We start from the raw sequence: 23,755 nt of genomic DNA on the forward strand, positions 1-23,755 counted from the left end.
GAGAGAGAGAGAGAGAGAGAGAGAGAGAGAGAGAGAGAGAGAGAGAGAGAGAGAGAGAGAGAGAGAGAGAAATCTGTATCTTGTCAAGTATATAAGTTATTCCTTGGTCCTTGGTGGTGTTAGTATTTCTTCCAGGCCATCACCTTATTGCTAGAGCAACATAGCAAAGAAATAGTTTCTTCACTAAGATTCTGGCTTATTTCTTGCTCACTCCTTTACCCTGACCCCCACCGTTACTTCCTCACCCCTCTTTAGGGCACATCAATTCAACCTCCAAAGCCACTTAAGAGAAAAACTGTCCAGCGGCCATTCCTTTTGGAAGGAGCATCATTTGTCCACTCAGTTCCATTCCCTGTGTGGTCAGTGCCTAATCTCAGAAGGGCTTTGTGCTAGAGGTTAGGACTATGAAGAGAGATAAGACACAGGCTCTGATCTCCTAAAGCTTGTGGGGGGGAATGGGGGATGGGCACAAACATGCAAACAGTTGTGATGTGAGGGAGAAGGAGAGAAGTGCAAACAAGAGGTCTAGGCAAAGGGCTGTTAGGGGAAATTTGAGGAGAGAGGAATTGGGGGAGGTGGAGGGAGAAAGCTTTATAGAGGAGGGAGAATCGAGAAATCAGTGGGGAAAGAAAGGAGCTGATTCTAGGCCCACAGAAAATAGGCTCGTTTACCTAGGGCACACGTGAAAAGCAGTTTGCAATACAATGAGATTCACCAAACAGTTATTAAGCACCTGCTGTGTCCAAGGCACTGAGAACAGAGAGACAGAAACTAAAACCAGCTCCTGCCCTCAGCAACCTTTTGTATGCACTCTTGGGAGATTCGACATGTACAAATAGGTGTATGTGAGTGAATTTGAAGAATACAGGAGAGCACTGATGACTTGGCAGACAGGAATGATTTCCTGCGGGTGGCAGCTTGTGCTGAGCCTTGAAGGAAGTTAGAGTCTAAGAGATAGAGGTAAGGAGGTAGGGTATTCTAAACACTGTGGAAAAGAGAGCCCAAGGCAGAAGAGAGAAGGCCAAATTCTGGGAATATCCAGTGTGTAAGGAGGATTAATGTGAAAGAAGTCTGAAAAGAGCCAGATGGGGAAGTTTGGCTGAAGGCCAGAAAGAAGAGCTGGTGCTTTTATCCTAAGGGCAGTAGAGGCAGGGCACTGGAGCTCTTGGAGTCAGGGAGTGTGACACGGTCTGACTTGTTTCAGACAATTTTGACAGATGTGGGGATGATGAATGGGAGACAGGGAAGCCTGCAGGCACCTAGAGCCATTAGAAAGCTACTGCAGTACTCCAGGTGAAAGATGAGAAGGGGAGACATGAGTGACCATCGTGGAGAACCTGGGGGCCACTTTCTAGGATAAACAGCAAAAAGCCACTCAAGGTTTGGGGTCAAATAGTGATAGCCATAAACCCATGGGCTTCCCTCTATGGGCCCATTTGGCTTCAGCCTCCATTCTATGAGTCAGAAACTTTGGCTGAGATTACTAAAGAATGTTCAAGGCTCATTCAAAATACTAGGAGTGCACGTGTGCCACTTAGTCCTACAGAATGTTTTCCTTCTAGCCTGGGGTGTGGGGTGGGAAGAGGAACCAGAGAGGAGGGGGGAGAGGAGCAGGAAGGGAGGGGGAAGGGAAGGAGGAGGGGGAGGAGGGAGAAAGAGGAGAAGAAGGAAGAAGGGAAGGAGGAGAGGCAGCAGGGAGAGAAGAAGGAGGAGAAGGAGGGAGAGGGGGAGGAGGAAAGTGTGAAACCTTGAGAGATGTGGGGGCAAGAAATTTCTGCTGGCTGCTTCCTTATTTCTACCTTTCCATACTCCTTCCTCCATATCCAATGTGGGCCCCCAGAGTCAGTTGCTGTCTCTTTCTTCTCACTGAGGGAGGAAAGTCTGCAGACCCAGAAGTTCCAGCTCCCGTAGGCCAGGCCCAGCTTGTTTCTTCCTTCTCACAGCATTCATTATAAGAAAACAGACAAGGGGAAGGGGCGCCCGTGAGTAGCAGATTTAGGGGGAGGGGGTGATGGCTTCCATTTTCCACCACTGGCACCATTCCCTGGCTGCTTGTTAGGGAAACATGGGAGGCTGTTATGGAGCTGCCTCAATGTGTGGGCTTTCTGGAAAGTGTGACAACACCCATCTCTTGAGGGCTATAAAGTGAAACATCATAAACTTGGAGAAACAATGTGGTGTTTGATTTAGCTAGGGATGAAAATGTCTCTTTTCCCTTTCCCTAATTAGTGAGTCATTTCGATTTCTATTTCCTATCTCTAGATGACCAAATTACAGAGGTCAGTGGAGCAATTACTGGTACATGGTGCCAAATGTGACCAATGCTGAAATACTCTAGACCTGATTTTAATAGCAGTGCTCCCTGGAATAGGGCTGACTTTAATTGGTGGAACAATGTAGACTGTCCACTGCAGAGATCAGAGCAGGATACTCAGGGGCAGGTAAGATATTTTTTACATTTCTCTGAACATGATGGTCAGCACATGCCTTAGGAACTAATAAGTTCTAAGAGAAGAAGAAGGAGGAGGAGAAGGAGAAGAAGAATTTTCCATCTTTTCAGATGCTTGATCTGTTTGTACACTCATCCAAATGGAAACTAGCTTGAAAGGCCATGTGTACCAATTTTGGGTGGAGTGAAATCCAGAGAACCTCCTCCCAGAGCACCAGTCTGTTTCAGTCAGTCATGGCATTGGGTACCTGAAGCATGATCCTTCTCTCTACCCACCTCTAGCAACCTTGCTATCATTGCCACACCACTTTATCATAGCACCCCTGAAACAAGGCTTACTCAGTTGGGCTACGTGGTGGGCCTACACAGGGTAATATAAAGAACCCACAGTTAAGGCTCAGGAGGCCTGAGCTCTAGCCCAAGTTTCAAGTCTCACTTAGCCATATTACCTTGCCCTAGTCACTCAACCCCTCTCTCTCACTTTGGCTTGTTCATCTATAAAATGGAGATGATGATGATGATAGCTTACAGATCCATAGCACTTTAAGGTTTGTACCCATGACCTTGTTTAATCCTCCTCATGACAGCCCTGCGAATAGGTACTGTTAACATTTTACATTTGAGGCAACTGAGGTTTAGGGAGGTTAAATGACTTAGCCGCGGTCACAGAACTCCTAAGTGTCCGAGGTGAGATTCAAACCCAGGCCTTCCTGGCTCCAAGCCCAGCTATCCTGCCTTCTTCACAGGGTTGTCATGAAAATCAAATAAGATAAAGTATGTGAGAATGTTCTATGACCATAAGATGGTACATATAGAAATAGAAGTTATTGCAACTCAGCTCAAGGTACTTATAATGACCAAGCTATGCACTTCTTGGCAGACATTGGGTGGGACTCAGGGCAGGGGGAGGCACACTATGGGTGTGTATATACTGTAAGATTCACTTGATGTATCTGTTACTTTTGCTGATCTGCTTTTTTGTTCCTTCTTGCTAGATGGGGGTAGGGAGAGGGGTATAAAAGAGGTCATGTAGAAACAAAATAGATCAGTAAAAATTGAAAATTTAAAAACCGTGCAATAAGCCAGTAGAAGCCAGCCACAACAGAGAATCAAAGTGGAGGGGTAGGGAGAGAGGAGACTGTGATGGTGGTGTCAGTGGGGACCCCTTCTGCTTTGCCGTGCTCCTGAGCAAAGAAAGTGATGGTTTCAGTAGAGTAAAATCTTATCTATTTGGTATCAATTCACTAAATTTCAAATCTATTTTGAGGTGTCATACTCCGCTAATGAGATATGGTTTTCCTTATCCTGACATCTAGATCATTTCAAACCTGGAATTCCATGATACCCCCAGTGCCACATGTGATCTGTTCAATTGAATTAAAATTTGTTTCTTAATTTTGCAAAATGAAATTTTAGATATTTTGCAAAATCATGACTGTGACTCATTCTTCCCAGTATTCCTACCTTCCCTTCAAACCCTGCCTGCTATGTTATAGTTTTTTAAAAAATTGCATTGGGCATCAGTAGTCCAGCTTCTAGTTTTAAGTTTTCCATTTAAACATTTGAATTAAAACCACAGTTCTGGCCTCACATAGACCAGGTTCAGTCTTGAAGGTTTCTCATGGATCAAGTCACCTACAGTACTTATACCATTGACTGTGCTAAACACTATAAGTAACTCCAAAGCTCAGGCCCCCACTCAGGGTATTCCCTAAGAACGTCAGAGTCTGACTCATGTCTTGATCCTCTCCCAAAAAGAAAAGGGCCTTCAGTTTTCATGCAAGCACTTATGTTGACAAAATATTGAATAGAGAACAGGTTTTATTTCAAGAAGAGGCTGTGCCAACCTCAGTAGAATGCTGCTTATGTCCTTGATGAGGGACCTTCTCATCATCTGCCCATTCAGGTAAACATGAAGCAATGAAACCCATTATTCTGATAAACTTGAGGTCTATACACGGTGCCTTCCCAACCTAGGAAGGCTTTAGATTAGAAACTCAAAGGAGATTCGGGAAATGAGTGAACTTGCTAGAGACCAAAAGTTTCCGGGGTGAATTCCACAAGTGCCCCAAGGTCAATATGCTCTGACTGAGACATTTTCAGTAGTGGCTTTGAGACTTGATAGCTGCTTAGGAACTAGCTACTTCGGAGCCAAGTTCTGCTTTTTCGTGCATATTGACTTGTGAAACTTTTCAGGAGTTGTCGATGCTGATCTCTTAAAATTTGCTAATAATCAGATTGGAGTGGGTGGAGGTGAGACTTGGCTTCCTTTTTACCGGTTTTCCAAGTTGTCCCACCTTGGCCATAAATTCAGTGTTTCTCTGGGAGCAAGCTATGCAACAATGTTTTGTTTTCTGTTGTGGAATTTCATCACTGCCCTTTTTCCCTTGAAAAATTCTTGTGTTCTCTATTTCAGGCTTATGTGGTTTTGCTGTTTCCATAGGACATAACACTGTTGTATCAGTTTCAACTGGTAAATTCTCTAAAGTAGGCAAGCCAAAAAAACCTCATGTGCTATTGAGAGGCCCAAGTGATGGAAAAAATGTTTTAAATATATAAATGAATCCTGGAGTGGCTTAACCTCATAAAAAGGAGCCAACTATTTAGAAACAGCTGCTGAGAATGAGCAGGAACCTTGGATTTTTTTTTTAATTTGGCAGTGATGATCAAAGATTATAAATCATTGGAATTATATTTTCAAACATAATTCACTAGGAGTGGGATGAGATAATGTATAAAACTGTCTTCATTTCACCAAAACAGAACAATGTTATTTTCTCTGTAACATATAAGCCATTTCAGTTCTATTCAGTAAGCATTTATTAAGTGCCTACTATGGCTCAGGGGAAAGCTTGTATGAATGAATGCACAAAGGCAGGAAATAGATGTCTAGGGAACAGTTAGAGTCCAGTTTGCCTGGAATAGAGAGGGAATGACAGAGAATAATGTGAACTCTGGCTGGAAATGCAGGTGAGTGTCAGCTTGTAGAAGATCTCAAATGCTAGGAGGAGCCCTTTGGATTTTATCCTAGCAATAACAATAATTTCATCCTAGCTGAAAGTTGCTCATCAGTAGAGTGGCATGCTCAGACCTGGCCCTTAAAAGGATTTTTTGGACAGCTTTGTGCAGAATGGACTGGAGAGGAGAGGAAAGAAACTAGAAGCATCAAGACCAATTAGGAGGGGCGGCTAGATGGCACAGTGAATAGAGCACCGGCCCTGGAGTCAGGAGGACCTGAGTTCAAATACTGTCTCAGACATTTGACACAAAAAAACTAGCCATGTGACCTTGGGCAAGTCACTTAACCCCAACTGCCCTCCAAAAAGCAAAAAAAAAGACCAATTAGGAGGCCATTAGAGCACCCTGGTTGAGAGTTGCTGAGGACCTCAAATAGAATGGTGGTCCTGGCTGTGAGAAGAGAGGAGAGGCTGGATCTATGGGGCATATGGAGGTAAAATACAGAGGGAGAGAAGAGAGACTAGGAGAACACAGGCTAGAAACCTTTGTGACTGAAAGGAAGGAGGCTGGGAAATTGGGAGGAAGAGTGAGTTTAGGAGGGAAGATGAGAATTTCTGTCTTGGACATGTTGAGTTTGCTCCATAGGACATTTATGTGAAGGTATTGAGCAGGCAACTTCTAAAGGGAGTTTAGGACTGTAGGTGCTGCTATCATCACCTAGCTCTGTCTAATTAGAGATCACTGCCTCCATGGGAACCAGTGAGGTAATCAAGGGAGAGAACACTGGGAGAAAAGAGAAGAGGGCCAAGGACAAAGTCTAGGCACCACCACATGCTTAGGGAGAGAGAGATACGTAAAGATGAAAAGCAATAACAGAATATTTCTAAGTACAGTCCAGTTATCCAGTTTTGAATTAAAAGCTCATTTGTTTCTAATAAAAAAAAATCCCTATAGAACTCACAATTTGGGGCTATGATGTTCACTGTCACAGGAATCTCATTTTGCATTATTTAACTCCAGTTCCTCTCTGGGCATTTTCCCTTCAGAGATGTTATTGGGCAATACCAAATGACTGAGAGTAATTTCTGTTTCTTTCATTCAAGTGTTTAAGTGTTGAGGATATCTCCCTATTCCAACTCACATCCCAATAAGATGATGGGATTTTTTGTCTGTAGTCAGATTCCTTTTTTTTTTAAGCAATCAGGGTTAAGTAACTTGCTCAAGGTTACATGGCCAGTTATTTCTGGGTGTGGTGCTGAGTATCTGAGCCCGGATTTGATCCAGGTTATCCCGACACTGGAGCTGGTGCTCTTACTCGCTGAGCCACTGTAGTCAGATTCCTTAAGCTTGTAGAAAGAAGGGGTCAAAAGAAGCTCATGTTCAAGAACTTAATTGTTGGAGAAGGTCACATAAGAAAATGGAAAGGGCAAAGACTCCAGAAGAAAGCCACAGGCCCAGCACTAAGCTATTAGCAGCCAACATTGTTGTATAGCTATTATCTAAAGATTTTCTCATTTTTAATCTCCATCTTCAGAATGGGACAAACCATTTCCCCATTACTATGTAAACAGTGGTAGTAAGCATGTGTTTTCCAGTATTTATAGTAGACCATTTTCTTTATTCCAGTCAGCTTAACTTGCAATAGGGAAAACTTCAGCTGACTTTATGGAGAACGTGGGATCATGGATTTAGAGCTGGAAAGGGCCTCAGAGATCACTCAGCCCCATAATTTCATAGATGAGCAAAATGCAGCCCAGAAGAGGGCAGTGTCTCTGCCCATGGTCACATGGCTAGGAAGCAGAAGAATTAGGATTTGAATTCACAGCCTCCAATTCCAAATCCAGTTCTCTTTCCACTATGTTGATGTGATTAAATATTTATATTCATACACATGGATGTGTGCTCAGGCACACACACACAGATTCATTTATTTAGCAAACATTAAGTAACTACTACATACAGAATACATAGATACAGAAGCTTTCCTTCTAGATTTTAGGGTATTTATTTAGCTATCTGGTATTTTCAATACTGTTTGTGTGATAAGGAAATTAGCAATTTCCCCTCCTTTTCCATTTGAGAAGAGGAAAGTGTCATCTGTAGGGGCATAGTGACAGAAGTGTTATAAAGGACAGTAAGGAAGAAGTAGCCATGTTAATGGGGGAGGGTGGTAGGGGAGAAGGAAGAGACAAAGAGGTAGGGCATCACTATGTCTATATGCCCAATGAGATGCCCTACATTGTACATGTTTTTTCCAAATAACTTGGCAAAAATTCATACTAGGATGCTGAGGGGCGGGGTGCATCCTTCAGGTTGGGGTTTGAATAGATGACCTTTGATGGTTCCTTCCACTTCTAAGATTCTGTCTCCTGGGATACATTGCCATCAGCAGCAGCAGCAGCAACAGCAGCATCATTTATGCCTTTCAAAGCACTTTGAAATACAATAATTCAAACAAATCACAACCCTTAGAGGAAGATTAGGCTCATATTATCCTTATTTTATAGATGAAAGAAGTAAGTCATGAAAAGGTCAAGTGGCTTTTAGATTAACAGTGGAAGTTAGTGGAGGAGTCAGGTCTAGAATTGAAATCTTCTGGATTTTAAGTCAAGGTCTTAGCAACAGAGGAGAAGGAATCACTTTACTGGATAAGACTGCCTTTTTATATTTCCTAGAATGACAATTACTGTGTAATAGTGAGAGGAACACATTTCATTACCTAGTAGTGTTTACCACTCTCTCCTTCTCTGGGTTTTCATGACATGGCTGTCTCCTGGTTCTCTATTGGACTCATCCTTCTCAGTCTCTTTCCGTGAATCATCTTCTATGTCATGATCCCTGAGTTGGGGGGCGGATGGTCCCCGAGACTCTGGCCTAGGCCCTCTGATATCATGAGCTCCCATGTATTTAATTATCATCTTTATGAAGATGACTTCCAGATCTGGCAGGTAGTAAGTGATTAATATATAGATTTGTTGATTGATTAACTGAGTTTATTGGAGTAAGGGATGATTAGTTTTTCAGTATAGAGACTAAGAACATGAAAAGTCAAGAAGACCACTATGATATGATATATTATCATGAAATATTAGAGCTAGAAGGGAATAGTTCAACCCTATCATTTTATACATGAGGCAACTGAGATCCACAAAAGTAAAGTGACTTGTCTAAGGTCACTTGGACTACTGGCAGAACTGAGACTAGATCCTGCCACCAGACCATGTGACAAAAAATAGTTCCATTTTCATATTTCCCAGCTTCCTTTGTCTTTTACTCTTAATTTATTCTCTTTGTGCTTATTTCCCCCAAAGTTACTGTTCGACTCTTTAGAAATTTATATTTTAATGAGTAGTGTATAACATCATATGTCTCTCCCCTGAGAGAAATGTAGTGGGAATCTGATTAGAATTATTCTTATCAGTAGATGGCAGTGTCTCGCCTTCCTTGTGTCCTTGAAAGCCTCTCTTTACAATACCTTTTTTTTCTTCTTCAAAAATTGACCTTTGTGAAAAGAGAGAAAGCCTGCTTTATTCCTCTAACTGTATGGTCAGTGCCACTTGCTGTCCAACTATTTGGAGAAAAATGTGTAACAGATGCTTAGGTTACTCAGAAGATATTTCACCAGTGAGAATAACTCAATCACCAAGAATGTATGGAACTCTTATGGTGTCTATAGCTATGTGCTACCCCATAAGGGTAACAAAAGGCAACAAGCCAGGGTCCTTAAGCCTGGGTAGTTGATAAGCTAGTTGGGCAAATGTGAGCAACACAGTTAAAACAATAGCAAGAGATAGGAGCACCAAGGAATTGTGTTCAGCTGGGTGGTCTTGGGCCAAGATTCTTGGCATTCGGTAGCGTAGGGGTTCAGAAGAAAGATGAGCCAACAAGGAGCCATGGCCCTTTGTGGAACTAACTTTACGGAAAAGTTGAAACTTGAGCTGGACCATGGAGGGGCAAAGGGATTTGGGTAAGGGAAGGGAAAGGTTACTCCTTGAATCATTAAATTATGGAATGTTAGAACTGGAAGAGATAGTCCATTCCAGTTTCAGAGAGGAAACTTTAGCCCAGAGAGGGGAAGTCATTTGTCTAAGACCATGAGGTTCTTTCAAGTGTGGTGAACTTTGACCCTTTAATGCAGGCAAATCTCATTCCTAGGAATCTACTGAGAGGAGGTGAAAGATGAAAAGAAAGCTCTCGTCTATACCACAATTTTGATAGCAGCCTTTCCTGTGGCAACAAAAACAATGAAAGCAGACTGGATGCCTGTCATAATTCACAAGCATTTATTAAGTGCTTGCTGTGTGCCCAGAACTATACTAGATAAAAAGTCTTAGGATATAAAGACAAAAGTGAAATGATCCCTTGTCCTCAAGGAATGGCTAAACAAACTGGTATAGTAATAATAATAATAGTAATGATAGCAGCAATAATAACAATTATAGCAGTAACAATGATGATGATGACTAACACCTATCTGGCGCTCTGAGGTTTCCAAAGCTCTTTACCAATATTATCTTATTTGATTCTTCCAACAACCCTGAGAAGTGGGTGCTGTCATTATCCCCATTTTACAATTGAGGAAACTGAGGCATACTTGCTCAGGGTCACATAACTAGTAAGGATCTGAGGCTGTATTTGAGCTCACATCTAACTGACTCTATCCACTGGACCAGTTAGCTTCCTAGAAGGTAATGAAATATCATGGTACAGTAAAAAATGACAAATAAGAGGAATTCTGAGAAACAGAGATTTGTATGAACTGATGCAAAGTGACTGCAGATGAATCATCAGAATAATATCCATAATGACTACATTCCATTTCCTTTTGCAACATGTTGGCCATATCTGACAACATCCATTCTGTAGCTGCAGGCAGCCACCTGTGATTTGTAGTGAGACCTCTGAAGACAGTTGGGTACTGCACTGATCACATTTCGGATCTGTTTCATGGATGTCTTCCTTTCATTGTGATTATCATGTCGATTGTTCTTGTCCTTCACTTTGCATAAAGTCATGCAAGTATTTACGAGTTTGTGTGAATTCTTCAGATTAGTCATTTCCCACAATGGGAAGGACATCGCACGTTGTGATTTGTTCAGCCACTCCACTATTGATGGGCACTGCCTTTGTTTTCAGCTATCTTGCTAATCCAAAAAGTACAGCTGTATTTTGTGTATAAGACCTTTTTCTCTTTTGTCCTCCTTGGGGTATATGGATCAGTATGGATCAAAGAGCATATGACCTTTTTAGCATGGCTCCAAATGGTTTTCCAGAAGGGTTTACCAACAGTGTATGAGTATGCCTCTCTTCCTACAACCCCTCCAACATGTATCATTTATGTGATTCTTGTCAGTCAGATGGGATGTGAGGTAGAGCCTCAGAGCTGTTTCAATTTGTACTTATAATTAGTGATTTCCCCTTTTATTTTATTCCCCTTATATTTATAGAATATTTTTTATAATCTCGTAGCTAATTTTGTAAAGTGTTTTGTAAACCTTCAAGTACTTCATATGTACCAGCTATTTTTATTGCTAAAAATAATAACTTCAGAAAAATTTTAAAATATTTTTTGGCACTAACAATAACAACTTTCAAGCACTGGATAGGAGACCAGGAAACTTGGGTTCTAGTCTTCTTACTAGCTATATTACCTTAAGTAAATCATTAACTCCTCTGGGCCTGAATTTCCACTGTAAAATGAGGAGTTAGACTGTATGACAAATAAAAAATATTTATTAGGCACCTACTATGTGCCAGGAATTATGCTAGAAGGTTCCTTCTAGGTCTAACAATGAATGGTTTTATAATGGTTTTTAAGCCTCTTTTTTTGCAAAAAAGGAGCCTTTTAAAAATAATTTGTCCTCCAGAAGCAACAAGTTGGCAAACATTGAAACAGTCTGTTTCCCCCACGATCCCCTCCCATTCAGCCCTTCAGGTGGGTGTGAGAAAGCTCCCAGGATGAGCCCTACTTCCCTGTTTCTCAGGGCCCCCTTTGTGGGTTGTCTTTCCTAGACTGCACTGCCAAGCTGACTTCCCTTATTAAGAGACCCATTCTAGGAGCCCAAACCCTTCAGGAAGGGGATGGTATCAGAAGTAGCCCCCAGAGGTCCATTCTCACTGGCCCTGGGTGGGAGAGGAGAGGAAGGGAAGAATTGGGCTAATTTCTCTCCCTGGATTGAGACAAGAGGAGAGAGGCATAGTAAAGTTGAGGAGCAACCAGCGTGTGAGGCACAATTCCTGCAAATCCATCCAGGGTGCAGGACACACCCTATGAGGCACTAGAGGTTCAGGTCCTAGAACCTTGCTCCCCTCAAAGAAGTTTGTACATAGATCCCCTCAATCTCTGAGTCGAAGCCTCCTCAGATGAGACTGGAATTTCCTCTTCTGGAAGTTCTCATCCTTCTGAGATGATTAGTTCTTGTGCTATATGAGTAAAGAAAAGAGGCCTTAGGGCAGCTAGGTGGCACAGTGAGTAAAGTGCCGTCCCTGGACTCAGGAGGACACGAGTTTGGTTCTGGCCTCAGACACTTAACACCCACACAAAAAAATTCTAGCTGTGTAACCTTGGGCAAGTTACTTAACCCCAATTTCCCTCCAAAAAGGCAAAAAAGGGGCCTAGACATACTAAATTACCCCTCAAGAAACCCCCCTACAAAAGTGTACACAGCAGTAACCAAGTACTAAGACAAATAGCTAGTGCATAGGGAATATGGGAAGGATTGGCTTATCATTCCACCTGGCTCCCTAAGACATTTCCTCAAATTGTTTCAGTAAAACATCTGCGATGTTCTCACTTTTCATGGAAGAGGTTCCAACATGGAACAATGAGTTCTTACTTGCTTCTAGCAAGGGAAATTGAGCTGTTCTAGGTTCCTAGTCTTACCTCTTCCTTGCCCTGCATCTCTGGAAAGGCTTAGCAGATTGGCTCACAGTGGCTTTCAGAAACAGCTTTTTGTTCTAGGGTAGGCCATATTTCTCTTGTGTTTCTGACTTTGAGGGCAGTAGCACTAGCCTACTGGCAACATCTTCAGTGTCCAGTTGACCTGACTCAGTTGCATTTCCTGGGTTGTAACCAAAAGTTTGGTGCCTATTTTCCTATACATTTTCTTTAGAAAATTTTATGCATTGTTGCATAGAACACCCAGTGAGGCGACTCTCTTTACCAACATAGATTAGCACCTACTCTGCAATTTAACAGTCTTAGAGAGTTCATTATGAGCACTGAGCAGTTAAGTGACTGGCCCTGGGTTATATAGTCAGTATGAGATGGGGAGAAGCAGGGGAAGCTCCACCCCAAACTTCTTCATGCATGCACCATGTCACTACTTTGTCTTCCTTCTTAATAAGGTTCTGATTATTTCTTGATTACAGACTTTACACTTGCCCACACCGAAGTTTATTAGCCCCTTGGGAGACTGTCCTGCATTTTCTCACTATGACTTTCATATTTCATTATGGGAAGCGCTATCATAGAACTGACAGAGAATTAGAAATCCAGTAGTCTAGCTATCTCTCTTTTTCTCTGCTTTTGGGAAGGCATTTGGGGTTAAGTGACTTGCCCAAAGTCACACAGCTAGTAAGTGTGTCAAGTTTCTGAGGCTAAATTTGAACTCAGGTCCTCCTGACTCCAGGGCCAGTGCTCTATTCACTAGCTATCTCATTTTAAAGAGTAAGAAAGTGAGGATCAAAGTCATGTAGCTAGAGCATGGCAAAGCCAGGGCTCTATCTTGTGATTAAGGCCAGTGAAGTTTTCACTGTTCACTTGTGTACTTGCCACTGATCTTCTAGATAATTGTGGAAAATGTTTTCAGTTAGACTGGCCCTAATACCTCTCCCCCATGGATTCCACACTTCATATTTTTTCACTGAGAGAAGGGCTTGTTTATCCCATTTCTACCTCTAAACCAGTTCCCTGTCCATGACAAGACTGTCTTCCCAGTCCCATGGTCAGCAGTTTTTAACAGTTTTTGGTATAGAACCTTGCATAACACATGATCTTTCTGCTGTCAAAGAGCTTTACATATATTGTATGTTGTCTCCATGATTAGAACGTAAGCTCTTTGAAGGCAGGGGCTGTGTGTGTGTGTGTGTGTGTGTGTGTGTGTGTGTGTGTGTACCTAGGGCTTAGCACAAACATACCAAGCACTTATTAAATGCCTGTTGATTGGCTGATTGACAGTAGAAGGGCACAAGATAATGACACAAATTTAATAAACAAGCATTTATTGAGTATCTACCAAGTATGAAGCCTGGTAATGTGTGTTCTACCTATTTCACAGAGTTGTTATGAGGTGCCTACCTCATAGGGATGCAAACCAAAAAATAAAACAGATCTCTCCCTCTGGAAACTTAGACTTGGGTACCAGATAGCATGCATCAGAAGGGTGGTACTACTTGCTATAAGAGGAATTCAGGGGAGGGGGTGATCATAGAAGGATTGTAGGAAGAGGTGGCATCTGAGCACAGGAGAGTAGGATTTCAATAAGTGGGGATTGGTGGGGTGGAGTATCTTAGTCAAGTGCATAACAAGAGAAGAGTATGAGAGGTAGCTGAGAGTAAGCCTGTGCTCCTGGAACAGTAAGGAAACAGCTCTTATTGCTATGGTATTTTAAGGTCTTCCCTTCCAACCACCTTGGGAGGGTGGGAGAACAGATGTGACCTAGCCCATTTTATAGTCAAGAAAGCTGTATTTCTGTGAAGTTAAATGTAGTGTCCATGAATGTGCAAAAATGTTTCAAAACTAGAATTGGAAACAAAATGCCTCCAGACTCCAGGACCAGCCCTTTTTCCTCCAGGACCAGCCCTTTTTCCTCCACACTATGTTGAGTCGTCTCATTTGGCAGGACTACAAGTAAGGGAGAAGCTGAAGATTGGAGAGCAGCCGACTACTGCCAGATTTTGAAGACCCACTATATGGTAAGTATCTGTTTTGTTTAGTGAATATGAGAGGAACATGGAAGGCTCTTCCCCAGGATGGGTAATATGACTGAAGAGATGTCAGACTAGAGCCTGAGAAAGAACTTAGAGGTACAGGTATGCATTTGGGGGTTATCCATATAGAGAGCCATAGAATAAATGAGAACCCTAAGGGGGAGAATGTAGTGAAAAGTGGGCTGAGGCCAAGACCTTTGGGGAGCCCCCACATTTTGAGAGGTAGGAGGAATGAGGAGACCTGCAAAGGAGGAAGGGAAGGGCCTATCAGAGACATAGGAGGATCACAGAAGACAGAGAAGGTAAGACTCTCAAAGACAAAGTTTTCCAGATCTACCACAATGTTGCAGAATGCTTGGTGAGGATTTAGTGGGCCAACCATGATTTCTATACTTCCTCTTTTCCTTTTTTTTGGGGGGGGAGGGGGTGTTGTTGAGGGGAGATGGTTGTTATTTCAACTATGTTGGGAAGAATTACCTGGTATGGAAACTCTTTGAACCAATGCAGATTTGCAAACTGTACCTTATAGTCTTGTCTGGGGATACAGAGAGGTTAAGTGCCTTGCCCATATAGCCAGTATGTGTTGAAGCAGGATTTGAACTTGGTTCTAAAGTTGGTCTTCAGTCCATTATGCCCTGCTACCTATCATTTCTATTTTCTTTAACAATGTTAATTGGATCCCCTTTTGAATAATCTAAAAAGACTTCTGCCAATCTGCTTGTTTTCAGCTTTCTCCCATTCCTAGGGTAGAGACTGGACATTTATGTGATTACCCAGGTTCACACAGCTAGCATATGTCAGAGGCAGCACTTTAACCCTGGTCTCTGAGTCCAAGGCCTTTCTGTCTCTCCCTCCCCTCCTTAGTCCGTGTAATCTTGCAAAAAACTAACAGATTTTGTTCTCAGGCAGTATCAGCCCTCCATAAGCTCTGTAATTTTTGTTGCAAATTTGCTTTCGTTCTCATTAGAGTGGGATGGGAAGAGGCTAGGGCAGGGGACTGGTGTCTAGAGGGTGCAAAGCCAGACCACTAATTAGCAGTGAAGCAGCTCCTCTTTGCTTATGATCCTCTGCCCCAATTTTTCTAATCCCAAATTTTATCACTTAGCTATCTAGCTCACCTCAGGCATTTAAGTCTTTCCCTTCTAGGCCTAGAGAGATTTCTTAATAACCCTGAGAAATGCAGTTGTAGACTTTCTCCAAAAAGCTTTCAGTGAATTGCAACAATCCTTCTTTGCTCTAGGAGACATTAAGTGCGATATTTAGTGGAGAGATCAGAGCTAGGGCTCACCCAGCTCATAAAAAGCACTAAGCAGGAGTGAAATTGGTCATTTGGTGAAATAGCTGACCTGGAAGGGAGAAGGGAAAATCATTGAGTGTGAAATAGCATAATATCTTGTCCCTTCTAGAGCCCAGCATTCGTCCAAATAAATGTCCCGAGAAAGGTTTGCTTCTCTCCTTGTGTCCTGTACCCAGGCTGGTATGGACCAGGCCTGGGAGAAATTGGGCAGTATTGTGAATTTCAGAGTAGCCTGGAGTCTCAGCCATCCTTACATCAGAGGATTTCCCCAGTCTGGCTGCTTGGGGCTGCTCAGAGACTAACTCTGTGTGCCTTGAGCCTGAGGTGCACCCCCACTTCTGCCAAGTGCTCCCACTATCAAGAATGACTAGAATCAACTTAATGTTGTAAACTAAAAGTAAATAAACAAATCAATTTTTAAATAAATAAGTAAATTTTAAAAATACAAAAAAAAAGAATGACTAGAATCTAGGCAGCCCCTCCTTCAGTGTGGAGGGGACTGGGGTCTTTTCTCCAGATTGTGCATCCATCAGCCTCCCCTGTTACCTCTAAAAGCAAAGGCCAAAGCTCTGGAAAATCAAACGTGAAATTCTCTGCTTTGTTTTTGGAGGTAGAGGACGGGGAGCCCGCAGTTCAAAGTAATGAGCTCTAGTATTCTCTGTGACCATGGCCAAATCACTTAATAGTTCTGTGTACCATTTCCTCACCTGTTAAATGGTGAGAATGATGTGTTCCACCTGCCTCAAGGAATTGTTGGGGGGGGGCAGGCAGGAGGAGAAACTGGAAAGGGTTTTCAGAGCCAACCATAGCAAAGCAACTTGCTGGAACGTGTCAAAAGGAGGGGGACAGAACTTGATAATTCCATGTCGCAAACATCCATTAAGCACCAGCTAGAGAGAGGCAAGGCATTGTCTAGAAAGTAGCATGCCCTCCAGATGCTTGCATTCATTCAGAGGGAGGGATATAGCACCCAAGCAGCTTAAATTGCTAAATATATACATGTGTGCATGATAATTGGAGGAGAAGGAAGAGAAGGAAAAAGAGGAGGAGGAGGAAGAGGAGGAGAAGGAGGAGGAAAAGGAAGAGGAGGAGAAGGAGGAGGAAGAACAGGAGGAGGAGGAAGAGGAGGAGGAAGAAGAAGAGGAGGGAGAGGAGGAGGAAGAGGAGGAGGAGAAGGAGAAGGAGGAGGAAGAGGAGGAGGAAGAGGAAGAGGAGGAGGAAGAAGAAGAGGAGGGAGAGGAGGAGAAGGAGAAAGAGGAGGAAGAGGAGGAGGAGGAAGAGGAAGACGAGGAGAAGGAGGAAGAGGAGGAAACATTAAGCAGGGAAAGGCGGGATCAGGGAAGGCTGCCCATAGGAGATGGCATGTGTGCTGAGCCTGCAAGGAAGGAGCCAGAGGTAAGGAGAGAGTCTATTCCAGGCACCCGGGCAACCAGGGCAAGACATGGAGGTAAGAGAGAGAATTATTAACTAATGGTGGCTGCTAAAAGCAATTGGGGAATTTAAAGTTAGCTTCTGATATCTCTTTGCTCCCTTGACCCGCGTGGCTTTGATCCCATACATCTGAGTTCCGCCTTTGATTTTTGAACATTTCTTTGCACCAATCCCCTGCAGAGAACCTTCTCCCAGTTCTTTCTGAATAGAGCTTCCAGGTGTGATCCTGCCCTCACCCCTCTGCCTATATGTGTCCTTGATCATATCCTTCATGTCACTCTGAGCACGAGTCATCGTTGCTAATACTCTGCAGCTTAGTTGAGCCAACATATGTTTTTTTCCATCACCCTTTGGGTCTTCTGACATCACAGTGTTCCATGGTTAGGGCCATACAGCATCGTCAGGAAAATTTGGGGCTTAAGCAGATATATTTTTGCAGTAGTCAGCGGCTTGGGATCACTGAAAATTCTATGTGATTTCCCAAAAAGAATTCTGTTTCTTTCTCTTCCTCCCCCTCCTCTTCCTCCTCCTCCATTCTGGGCCTATATCATTGTCTGTCTGCTGCAAGTGTCCAAGATATATGTCCTAATGTACTAACTCAGCAGCCTGTGATGTGCATCCAACTTACACATCATGATCTGGACCACGTGCACACATGCATTCTTCAGCCATTTGGTTGAGATCCATGAGAATTTAAGACTAATTCAAAATGTGGTTCCCACCCTCAAATAAATCAAACTGCTGTTTCAAACTTTCTAAACCTCAGAATTCTTCTGAAAATTGCCAGACTCCAGGTCTCAAACTGAAAAAAAGGAAATAAAATAGCCCAGAATTTAAAGTGTCCAGCTTGTTCACCTAAAAAGTGTTGGGAGGCAGCAAAGTTCTCTGCTAGATTTTTAGCATATTTTACCATTTACTGTCTCCTTGGAAATAAGTTGGTACCTTTCTTGCCTGTAAAATGTAGTGCACTGGAAAGCATTTGGACATAGCATACACATGTGAGTGCCAAAAATATGTTCTAATCTTGGAGGAGTATAGTAGCCTATTTTTCATGCCTTCCACAGAAAATGTAACTACTGTATTTTCAGCCGAGTGAGCATTTTTTTTAATAAGAGTATCTAAGTACAGATTGCAGGGACGTGGGGTTGGAAAATGGGAGGAGGTATGCATGTGATTTATTGCCAGGGGCAAAAATAGTGGAGATTACAAGAGGGGGGCATCTAAACCAAAAGAGGTTATTAACAGAAGTAATTAACCATGGTGATAAATGTGTTTTGTGCAGAGTTGTTTGTAGAAGTTGCATGCACATGCAAAAGGAAGGTACACTGCAAAGATCTTCAGAGAGAATCTGTTTTCCCTCTTCCTGGAGGGCCCATCCCATAAATATGGGGTGGGGGAAGCACTATCCTATTATAAATCCCCACCATGTTTAGGTCTGTGCTGTGGCCTGAGTAGTTCTTCAGGAATTAGGACGTGATGAAGAGAGGAGATGACCACAGCCCCAGAAGCCAGAGGATTAAAGTACTTGTCACATCTCCATGATCTTCCTTCTTTTCTCAGCTTCTTTAGTATATTTAAAGCTACAAGTAGTAGCTTTAAACTTGGCCAGGACTCTTCTGAGCCTACATTTCTTCACTCATATAGAATTAATATGCAGTCCATCAGCTCACTCCTGCTGGAATCCACATTACTCATTAAGATAAACTAGGGCTAGACTGTTCCAGACTGGGTTCTTTTCAAATTCTGCTTGTGAAGAACACTGCCACTGTCCTCTCTGGGGATTTCCCTTCTTTCCTTCTTGCTATATCTGGTTCCAGCCCACGGAGGCAGCAGGACAAACAATAGCTACTGTTGTACCATAGTGTTCCCATCCTATTCTAGCCTTAACAAATCAAGTTTAGACTTTAACCAGAGAAATTGGTACCACAAAAGGGAAACTGAGTCAGTAGGGATACTTTAGTGCATCCTACCAACAGGCCACCCCACAAGAGCTTCTGGAATATTAGTGCTAACATGAAGATCACCCCTTGAACCATATATGAGGACACTCAGATATCAAGCACAGGTGGACATTCCTCACCTAAGGTTCTGAAATCCTCCAGCTGGTTTGTCTCACTCTAATATGGATATTGTATAGTTGGAGCTAGAGGGCTGCTAACCTTACAGTGTAGGCAGAGTGCTTACTGGCAACCTGAACATCCCATGTTTTGGAAAGTGACCTCTGGCTCACTGATCCTCTCATTCTGTTAATGGAGTCCCATTTCCTTTCCCCACTAACCTAGTCTTAAATCGAGAAATAAGAATTTTAGCAAAGTTCCTTCTCAAATTCGGATGGAAGGCATATGCCCATTGATGAGATTAAAAGTCCATTGAAGCATCATGATATTGACCATAGTCTTCTGCCTATCCCATGTATTCCCTTCTTCAGTTAAACACATATGTCATCTCTAGCCTCAGCCTTTGTCTTCTTCAAATCAGAGTATGATCCAGTATTTTTAAGCATAAAATAATAGTGATGAACATAATAACTAAACTACAATCAACACATGATTATCTGCAGCTGGATAATCCACAGAGGTTGGCATCCAACCCAGTGGGATCAGGGCACAAGGCCTGTTTTTCATGGGAATTAACCCAGCTGGCAGCATACCCCCACCACACATTAGAGTAACAGGCATGGGAATGTTGCTAGGAGGATTCACTAGCACTTGAGCCTTTGAATATAAGTTAATAAATGTCTTAAATCTATATAATGTATAATTTATAGAAATTTGGACCTGTTTTAGAAAGTAGCCACTCCATGACATACACAACTAGAGATATAACCAAGTGAACAAATTCTAGTTAGCCGACCAGACACTGTTATTTCATAAAATTATTATAGCGCTGGACCTCATTGAGTAAGCTTTCTCACTCACTAATGAGATCTCAAGAACCTATGGAGAAAAGAAAAACAAGTATACATTGGGATCATCAAACCAGGAAGCTCCTTTTTTTGAAGCCTCAAACCCACCAAACTAAGCTTGTTGTGCTGTATGAACCCAGAGGTCTGGCAGAGGAGCTGAAGTCAATGGAGCTTGTGTGGATACTTCTTGCAGTGACAGGAACAGCCAGCACAGGAGATGGCAACCAAGATATCTAAGAAGCTTGTTGGGGAATAATGGTGAAGCAGCTGGAAAGAGACCCAATTTAGTAGGGGGAAAGTCCTAGATTCAAACTCAGATTCAAAAAAATCATCTTTGCAGGTAAGAGATGGAAGTGACTTTGTTGTTGTTAGGTCATTTCAATCATGTCCAACTCTTCGTGACCCCATTTGGGGTTTTCTTTGCAAAGACACCGGAGTGGTTTGCCATTTCCTTCTCCAGCTCATTTTACTAATGAGGGATTGAGGTGCACAGGGTTAAGTGACTTGCCCAGGATCACACAGCTAGTAGGTGTCCGAGGCTGGATTTGAACTCATGAAAATGAGTCTTCCTGACTCCAAGCCCAGTGTTTTATGCACTATGGTGCCACCTACCTGCCCTGAAAGCCAACTGCTTGGCTAAACAGTAATTTATCTGAAAAAGACTTAGGGGTTTGAAGGGGCAGGCTGCAAGTTTGATAGAAGTAAGAAGTGTGATAGAAAAGCCTAAATAGCTAACCTGATGGATTGTGAGCAATACTAAGAGAGGCCTTATGTCCAGTGGGAAGAAAGGGATAGTCCCAACACACTGTCCTGATCCAGTCACTTCTGTTCCTTATTGGGCATCACATTTTAGGAAGGCTGATAAGCAGGAGGGTATACAGAGAAAGGCAACCAGGATAATGAAGATCATGCTAGATGAGGACCAAGTAAAGGAGTCAGGGCTGCTTACCCTGGACAAGAGAAGCTAGGAGAGGGAACCTAGTAGTCATAGGCAAGGGTTTGAAGGACTGTCATGCAGAAGAGGGTTTAGCCTTGTCCACCTGGACCCAAGAGGGCAGGACTTGGTGGAAGTGGTCAAGACAGATTTAGATTGGATGTTAGGAAAAGTGTCCTAAGCAGTTAGAACTCTCCAAAAGTCCAGTGGGCTGCCTTTGGAGAGAGTAGCTTCCCTTGGATTGGAGGTCTTCCAGCAAAGGCTGAATGACTGCTTGTTAGGGAATTCCAATAGGGGATTCTTGTTAGGTCTGGGTTCAGCTAGATGGCTGCTGAAGCCCTGGCCAACTCAAAGATTTTAAAAGTCTGGGATATGCCTTAGTTTTCATAAGTTTCTGTATCAGTATGGTCTTTGAGAGGGAAATCTATAGATTAAGAGAGAATTATGGGTCATCCAATATAATGAATCTCTTCTCCCTAAGAAATTAGAACCCAGTACAAACTGTGTGCCATATGTTAACATCTGGTCGAGTGCTATTATTCCAAATGTTACTCAGGGCCGCTATTCCAGGCATAGCCAAGGCTGTTATCACAATTCCTTTGGCAAGTATACTAACTTTCTCAGCCTCAGCTGTGGCTATATGTTTCTTCTCAAATAGAAAAAAAAATCCACGGCATAGTGGTGTTCTGACCTCCAGAAACCAAGCTTATGATCTCGGCACACAACATGGTCCAGTCACTGGGTAATTGAGCTTTGGCAGCAGCTGAGAGTTGTAGCCTTGTTACGGATATTCCTGTGCTGTTCTCAGGCTGGTGTGAGGCCTCAGAGATGCAGCTGGGCCTTATCCTCATTGTTTTGGAAAAACGTATAGTGCCAAGGCCAGTACTTGAAAGGCCAAGCTCCTGGGGACAGAATTTAAGAGGAACAATTTAGGCTCAGGGCTTCTTTTTGTATCTTCTCTCCTTTTTCCTAAATAGGTCATGGATGCTGTTCTCCTTCCCAGTATCTTTAAGTCAATAGATATATTTTTCCCTAGTTAGAAGTGGACCAAAACAATGCAATAAATATGCTCTCCAAGAAGGGCAGGGGTAGTAGTTTCAAGCTGCCATTTCTGACTTCCATTGGCATATAGGCATTGCTAAAGAGATTCAGAAGCTCTATTTGTGTCTTTAGCAAGAACAGTGAATGCCTGCTGGGGCAGCTAGGTGGTGCAGTGAGTAGAGTGCTGGTCCTGGAGTCAGGAGAACCTGAGTTCAGATTCGGCCTCAGACACTTAACACACACAGACAAAAAACCTAGCTGTGTGACTTTGGGCAAGTTACTTAAACCCAATTGCCCTCCAAAAAGAAAAAAAAAGAGAAAAAAGAAAAGTGAATTTCCGGGAAGACCAGTAGTCTAGAATCTGAAGTTTGCTTGTACTTTGGGGATGAGTTTTGAGATAAGAGAGTTTGTAAGCTTTGTGTTCCACTTAGAGAAAGAAGTGAGCGCTTTGACTCTTCTGCAAGCCAATTTCCCAGACTTCCTTTCCACTTGAAAAGATCATAGATTTGGAGCTGGAAGACACTTTAGAGATCAACTAATCCAATCCTTTTATTTTGCCAAGCCCACGATTACCACATGCAATGAGTAGCAAAGCAGGGATTCAAACCCAGGTCCTTCTGACTCAAAATGCCTTGTTCTTTCCACCCCACCACTTCTTTCCAAACCTCTTGAGCCAAAAGATATATTTTAACAAGAAAGGCAAAATACCCAATAGAAAATGATAATACTGTCATTTACTTGGCATTTTAAATTTCCCATAAAATTTTCTTACATATTTTCCTTTTATCCTTACAACAACCCTAGAAAGTATGTTCCAGACTTGAGAAGTCATAGAGATAATGCAGTGCTTTCTCCCAAGTCACAACTAGTCAGTTTCAGAGCAAGGGTTAGGCCATCCAGCTCCAGGACTTCCAATCCAAAACCTATTTCTATAAAGTTTGATGCTTCTTGCAGACCATGGAATCTCTTATTGGCAGAAATGATGCGTGAACTAACGGTATAATTGCCAACCTGTGGGAAACAGGAGTCAGATTCTCTCCTAGCTTAAATTACTCCCTGATTGTAAAAGAGACCCCTTTGGCAGCTGTATTCATTCTTTCTGGCCTCTCAGATACCCCAGTGCCTCAGGGTACTGTTTCAGGATACTAAATAGTACCCAAGAGAGGTAAAAGTGTTTTAATGAAGCTTTATGCATTCACTCATTCACTCACTCACTCGCTCTCTTGTTCACTTACTTTAGATAGGATATGAAATGTTGCAGACTGTGTTTTAAAATGCCTAATCTCATTATGCTTCAGCACTTAGTAGCTAGAGAGAATTTAAAAACATAGCTTTCTGGAAGAATGCTAATAAACATGGATTTAGTAAGAGAATTTTCGCTCAATTTTCCTGGTTTTAACTGCCCATTTTAGGGTTTTATCCTATGTGATACTGCCCTGGTGTGTTTTCAGTTATACCCACAATGGGGGGGGAGGGTTAAGTTTCTTACATCCTTTTGCTGTAGATTTATGGGGATAGTTTCCCACTGTGGCCCTGAAGTCTCACTGACCAGTGTAGGGAATATTGAAAAAACAGCATGAAGAGGGGAGGGGAGGGCAGGGCAGAGGAGGCCCTTTATTGTTAGACTCAGCCACAGAATTCAAGTCCAGGACATGGGTGTTCACTGATTTAGACAGCTAAAGGCAGATTTCTGTCGACCACTATTGGCACAGATGGGAAAAGTCCTTTTATGACTGACACAATAGCCCTAGAGCAGAGAATTACAGATTGGCCACCATTTTCCTTTATCCCAGTTGATCTCTGTATGTG

General features: G+C 42.6%; 1 protein-coding gene across 5 annotated transcripts in view; it reads left to right on the plus strand.

Annotated features, from left to right (window-relative positions):
- The window catches only part of ZNF711 (zinc finger protein 711), a 109,845-nt gene that overhangs the window by 5,856 nt on the left and 80,234 nt on the right, over positions 1–23,755 (plus strand). Inside the window, exons 2-3 of one of the 5 annotated variants that reach the window (XM_069107720.1) lie at positions 2,263–2,441; positions 14,251–14,323. In XM_069107720.1, the coding sequence (XP_068963821.1) occupies positions 14,321–14,323 (3 nt within the window). In that variant the 5' untranslated portion in view covers positions 2,263–2,441; positions 14,251–14,320. Of the gene's footprint in view, positions 1–2,262; positions 2,442–13,880; positions 14,324–23,755 lie in introns of those variants that run through there. The other 4 variants (XM_069107722.1, XM_069107731.1, XM_069107723.1 and 1 more) reach the window with 4 other exon arrangements.

Source organism: Petaurus breviceps, unplaced genomic scaffold, assembly GCF_028583685.1.
Source record: "Petaurus breviceps papuanus isolate PSGF00001 unplaced genomic scaffold, PetGlider_PUasm1.0 90205, whole genome shotgun sequence".
In the NCBI taxonomy this organism is placed as follows: Eukaryota; Metazoa; Chordata; class Mammalia; order Diprotodontia; family Petauridae; genus Petaurus; species Petaurus breviceps.